The sequence below is a fragment of the Eucyclogobius newberryi genome, unplaced genomic scaffold (assembly GCF_026437365.1).
Source record: "Eucyclogobius newberryi isolate DKJ021-1_F unplaced genomic scaffold, fEucNew1.0.hap1 SCAF_16, whole genome shotgun sequence".
In the NCBI taxonomy this organism is placed as follows: Eukaryota; Metazoa; Chordata; class Actinopteri; order Gobiiformes; family Gobiidae; genus Eucyclogobius; species Eucyclogobius newberryi.
This window is the reverse complement of record NW_027315790.1, coordinates 17,300,019-17,306,018: the sequence shown is the minus strand read 5'-3', so window position 1 is coordinate 17,306,018 and position 6,000 is coordinate 17,300,019. Positions and strand designations below refer to the sequence as shown.

At 41.9% G+C, this 6,000-nt stretch overlaps 1 protein-coding gene across 3 annotated transcripts in view; it reads right to left on the bottom strand.

Moving 5' to 3' along the window:
- Nucleotides 1-536: 536 nt before the first annotated feature.
- Nucleotides 537-6,000, bottom strand: part of LOC140361861 (KH domain-containing, RNA-binding, signal transduction-associated protein 3-like) — a 133,354-nt gene continuing 127,890 nt past the window's right edge. For 2 of the 3 annotated variants that reach the window (XM_072447749.1, XM_072447747.1), the window contains exon 9: nucleotides 3,026-3,247. In XM_072447749.1, the coding sequence (XP_072303850.1) occupies nucleotides 3,156-3,247 (92 nt within the window). In that variant the 3' untranslated portion in view covers nucleotides 3,026-3,155. Of the gene's footprint in view, nucleotides 599-3,025; nucleotides 3,248-6,000 lie in introns of those variants that run through there. The other variant, XM_072447748.1, reaches the window with a different exon arrangement.

The window sequence follows — 6,000 nt, the reverse complement described above, 5'->3', positions numbered from 1 at the left end:
CGATCCCACAACGCAGAGGACGATCACACGGAGCAAAGCATATGGATAGATGAGGTCTAATTCGTAAAGCGAGCGTACGTACAATAATGCTACGTACTTGACCTTCGACATGAAGTTTGGGATAAATATAAACTTTAAAACGTGAAAAATGTCAATCTGAGCTCAGAGAGAAGAGTCTCGCTTACAGCATGTCCGTGCGTACACTTTACAGTATTGGAGTATAAGTCGCACCAGCCAAAAAATGCATACTAGAGAAGAAAAAAACATATAAGTTGCACTGGAGTATGAAATGTGGTTGCAAGTGTGAAAATAACAAGTAATATCACATATAAGTTGCTCCGTATAAGTATAAGTTTATAAGTATAAATGTAAGTATAAGTCGCACCCCGGCCAAAACTATGAAAAAAGGTGCAACTTATAGTCCGAAAAATACGGTAATTGGACTTCCACATAACGCTTTATAAATGAGACCTGGCTGTGTTTCTTTCTCACGTATAATACCGTGTGTGTGGTGTGTGAAATGTGAGGTGTTCAGAGTCGCACCTGCAGAGTGAGTGCTGTGGTCAGACACGAGGGCGGCTCTGCTCCGGACTATGACCTGGAAGGGAATAAAAACGACACTATGAACACAAGAGCGGGTAAGTGTCCCCCGCTGTTACACACACACATATGACACAGGGGAATTCTATTTAAGGAGTCGAATCTCAAAAAAAGATTTATTTTTATCAAATTCTTAAAATGAGGTTATTTCATGGGAAAGATTAGCTGGATATTACTGCTATTTATCTTGAGTTTACATTGTGGTTATTACAGCTATTTAACAGTCCAGGCTTATATTGAACATATTACATTAAAGTTTAGAAGATGTTTATAATGCACAGGTTATTAGGGGACAGCTTAGACTGGGTTAAGTGGTTTACCTTGTGGGACGGCCGGCTTTTTAAACTGCTACTGCCATCCTCTCTCACCGGAGGTCAACGGGGCTCATTTAGTCTCTTTAACGATGGGCAGAGGGGCACAAGAACACAGCAGGAAGAACGAGCAGCCATCTTTACTACGGCACCACTGTTTGGAGGTAGGTCAAGGAGGCTTTCTCTGTCACTCTGAGCGTGTTTACTGACGAGGCGTCGCAGTCACATCGAATTATACGAGCAAACAGAGATGATAGAGTTTCAAGAGTTATCGCTAAATCCGCCAAAGCCCCGGCACAGAGATTTGCTTGAAAATGCATTGCAAATACATCCTTATCTTAGGTCAGGCACAAGGTCAGGGACTCTGGTCGTGGGCTAGTTTTCCTATTTCATGTTTCATGTTCATGTTTTATTTAGCACATTTTAATTGTTTATCTGCGCCGTCTGTTTGTGGTCGGATCCAACCGCTTCAATCAATGGGTTAGTTTAAATTATGAATGTGTTTATGACTAATAATTATTCTCTATGACACAAGGGTTTTCTTTCAAAATGTTTATTTAGCATCAACAAAGAGGAAAATATTAAAGGGCTTACATAAGCGTAAAGAATCTCGAGATGGAAATGATTCCAATAACCACAACAGGATTTAGAATGTTTACGTTCATTATTGTGACTCTACAAAGTAAAAAAAGTCTTATTGAAAAGAAAAAGTACATTTAGACTAAAAAAGTCACAGAGAAGAGAAAGCTCCGGGACTGTGTTGCAGCGCTAACTTTTGCACACAAACTATTTATAAGACATATTAAAGTGGAATTTTGAGGGCCATAATCATAAACACAACTATTTAGAGGATGGACAACATTCACAGATGCACACCATGCTTTTATAAGCCCTTTAACACTAAATATCTATTTGTTTACAAAAAGAATGAAACAGCAATACAATGTATACATTAGGACTTATGCTCTTTTTGAAGTGGGGAGAATTGACAGGAGACATGAGTAGTTATTCCCCAGAGAGAAAAGAAATATCTACAGTACTGCACTTTCCTAGGACTAAGTTACTACATCTGAAAGTGATCGCGGTTAGAGAGCAGCTCAGGAAAGTTCAGAAACATTGTGCTGACGACTTCCACTAATGATGAGAGTGAAAGAGCCGCACAATGTCATTCTTCACATTAGCAGAGCTGAGGGAGCAACTTCAGAGCACTAAGGCCAAGTCACACGCACACACACACACACACACACACACACGCACGGACGCACATACATACATACATACATACATACATACATATATATATACTACGCTGGGGTTCATTAGTACTACATGTTGGCATTTTTTAAGTCTGTCTTACTCTGCTGTGTCCATAAAGAGCGTCATCTTGGACAATCACTGCAGTTAACTCGTGCAGCGGCTCCACCTGAAGCCCGGAGCGTCACAGCTATGTTAATACTGCATTTTTAGATGTTGTAATGATTCGTGAATACTTATCTTGGTGTCTCAGTTACTGCAAAATATGAGTGTTACAACGTGTGCTGGATTACCTGGCCATCTTGGAGATCATAACACTTCTCAGCAATCTGGACTTGAGAAGTGTTGTGCTGTCGGACACACACACACACGCACACGCGCACACACACACACGCACACGCGCACACACACACACACACACACGCACGCACACACACATCCCTCAGCACATGTGGCACCAGCACAGCCTTCACACAAGTGCCATGGACCCTCTATGGTGAATAGCGGGGCAGAGCTGATGTGAGGGTCAGTGGACGTGTTTGGCTCGGTCAGATTGGACCCATCAGTTTGCCATATGCTTGTAGAAGTGGCAAAAGTCGGGAGCCAAAATCATTATTAGGAGCTGGTGAACTCGAAAGAGGATGTTTTTGGATGGAATGGGGCATGTTGAGGAATTTGTGCCAAATCAAAGCAAACGCCCCTTTAAAAATGCTCAAATTGTAGATACTATTCATAAATACGTGCGCACTTGGCCTTAGTGTCTGGTCTCCTGTGGAAAAGATAACCTAACTGCTTTATACATTACCCAGTGGGGCCGTGGTCTACTATGAGGGGAGCCCGTTTTGGAAAACCGCTTTTGGTTCTTTCACAGTCCCATTATTTCATGTTTGGGTGTTTCTGAGTGGTTTAGTTGTTCACTTGTAAAAAGGTGAGAGCGTCCATAAAAAATCCTTTACTTGGGTTGGCCTGGGTGCCGCTGGTATAAACAGTTCAATATCTGGAGTAGGGCTGCTCTCTGAACGCTCCCTTGCTGCTGCGTGCCGATGGTGCCTTGCCGCGACTGTTTGCCCACTCGTCCTGACCTGATTAGGGAGGAGACAAAAACAAACAGATGGAGTGTGATTGCAGACTGCTCTTAAATCATTTATTTACAACACGTCTCCAGAGGTCTATGTTCTCTATGCAAATGTTGAGAATGAGTTTCCCTTTTACAAAGTTAAGTGGATGGCAGCGAGAGCATTAAGTGAATTGTACTTTTTTTTATGTTGAACAGTAACAAAAGTGCATTGTTGTCGACGCATTTGCATAGGACTCAAGTGCTCCATTCATCTTCAGTATTGTTAGCTCTGGGCTACAAAGGTGGGCCGTATCCAAAAGTTAATATATTGCCATTATTGTTTTAGAGAAAAACAAAAGTAGCAAATCAAGCATTTTGTCGACAACTATGAAATCATAATTGCCACTTGCCAGCCTCATATTATAACTACCCAAGTCATTTTGGGGCCAAAAAGACTTTTGTCTCATTCTACACTCCAGACCCCGCTGCATATGCCAGTGGCGCTGGTTCCAGTCCGAATTATATTTTTACAGATTAAAAAAAATTCTGCCAATTGTCTTGTTTTTTCTACCGCAGCAAAATCTTGAAAAATGACTTGCTAACGATACATATACGGTATTTACAAAAGCTGCAAAAAATGTAAATAAAAAGAACAGAAACTTGCAGTGTTTTATGTGATATTTCTCCACTTTTGAGTTTCTTTGTACAGTCAATTTTCTTTTAGTGTTAACCTTGAACCGCAAACGCTGCTGATGGATTATCATAACATTTCCTGAAAATTTCCATCAAAATGTTCAAAAAACCCCATTACGACTAAGGGTCAATATCGTCCGTCCCTACAAGGCTACTTCAGGCCTGAGGCAAACCCAATAATTTGATCTTCTCCCATTGTAACATGCTGAAGTCTACTATCGACATCCACAAAAAGCTCTTTCACCACAGAACACAGCAGCACCGACACCTCCACCTTTCACCTGGAGGATGCATCTCCAATAATTGAACCAACCAATCAAATAGCTACTTGAAAAGGAGCTTTTAACGGATCCCGACAAAAAAAGGTCACAATTAGCATTAAGCTAAAAGAGGGCCGGGTCCCCCCCCAGTCGAGCCGGCGGTGTGAAAGTGGCACTATCGATGACACCTTTTGTCTGATCCTGAGCCAGCGCCGAGCCTCTCCTGGGGTCGGCCGCCGCGCTGCCGCCGCCGCCGATAGACTTTAATTAGACTTGTCAGGGCTCAGCGGCAGTCACTTTGAAGACAGTCAGAGAGATAACCTTGTGTTTGTATTTATGTGTCTTTGAACTGCCACCTTTTCCACGTGACCCTCTCCACGTTAGAGCCTCTGAGCCGCTATGATCAGCCGAGGGGAGCCAGGTTCCTCCAGAAAGTTTCTCTCTAAGCTTTGAACTGATTCCAAAAGCGTCCGAATCAATAAGGCGTAAAAAAGAGGCGGATTGGCACCGAGGCTCGTTTGCACCTGCATGTGTTTTTTTAATTATAAGTTGCTGTCTTGAATTCCTTTTTAATGAAGCCGGAGACATTCTGCGTTCCGGATTCGTCAATATTTATTTCCCAACATTTTTCGGCTAATTATTGAGCCCCAGAAAGACTTGAGGCTCTATTTGTGTCGTACCTGACACGCACAATGGCAGTGAGTGGCAGAGTTATGAGCAACTCCACAGACAAAATGTGTTTCTTTGCTGTTTTTGGTCGGTTTCACTTCTGTTTGTGGAGCTTTGTTTCTCTCAAATCAACTTTATATGGTATAATAGAATTAGTTAATCTGTAGCTCTAACGGTGCAGAGATAAACAGCTTTACAGCCAACAGCAGGGGGAGATAAAGGACACTTCAAATTCAACAGGCAGACAGACAGAAACATCTTATTAGCCAATGATCCCACAGTCTGAATCAGTGATAAATCTGTGTGTAGCCTACAGTGTTCCTATTGTTTATCTGGTGTTCTACTACTTAATCGGGGTTATTGACTTTTGCATTGTTATCAGACGGTAGCAGCTCTTCTGATCTGATCTGTTTTGAGTTCTTACAGGAGGATATGTCATTACTCACCTTTGCCACTCACTGCTGAATGTCCACATGTTATGATGTCATCTGCATAACCTCTATTCCACTTTGTTGTTCAGTCTTTTTGTACGACACGAGAGCTTCAATGGGCTGCTCATTATAATGGGCTGTGACGTGCCTCATCATCATCACTCCACTGCGTTGTACAGGAGATCCAGCACATGTGACCTTGGCCCACTTTGAATGGAGCAGTGCCTCAATTTGTATCTTTAGACTTTTGTTCTCATTAACTGAAGCAAAACCCTGATACAAGGTTGTGCGTATTACACACTAGCCTTGATCAAACTTACATCTGTTTATATTTCTATGTACTGTTCTGGGGTAAATTAACAAATCATAAAAAAAAAAAAAAAAAAAAAAAAAAAAAAAGATCTGTTGAAGAATTGCTGCTCTCTTGTTGCTCATAAAAGCTGAACAATTAAAGTCGTAATGGACAATTTTTTGGCACCAAATCTGAGTCTTATTTCCTCGTGGCGTGGACTGCCGATTAGTCCTGCCACGTATCAATCATAAAACGCACCTACCGCTCACCTGCAGCCGCGTGCGACTCGTCCCCAGGAGAGCTGCATGTTTCCCTGTGTCTAAGCGCATTGATCTATCATAATATAGTTCCCTCAGTGTACGGGACAAAATTAAGACAGAGAAAGACAGCCTTTACCATTACACCTTTAATACGATTCTGCAGCGTTATATAA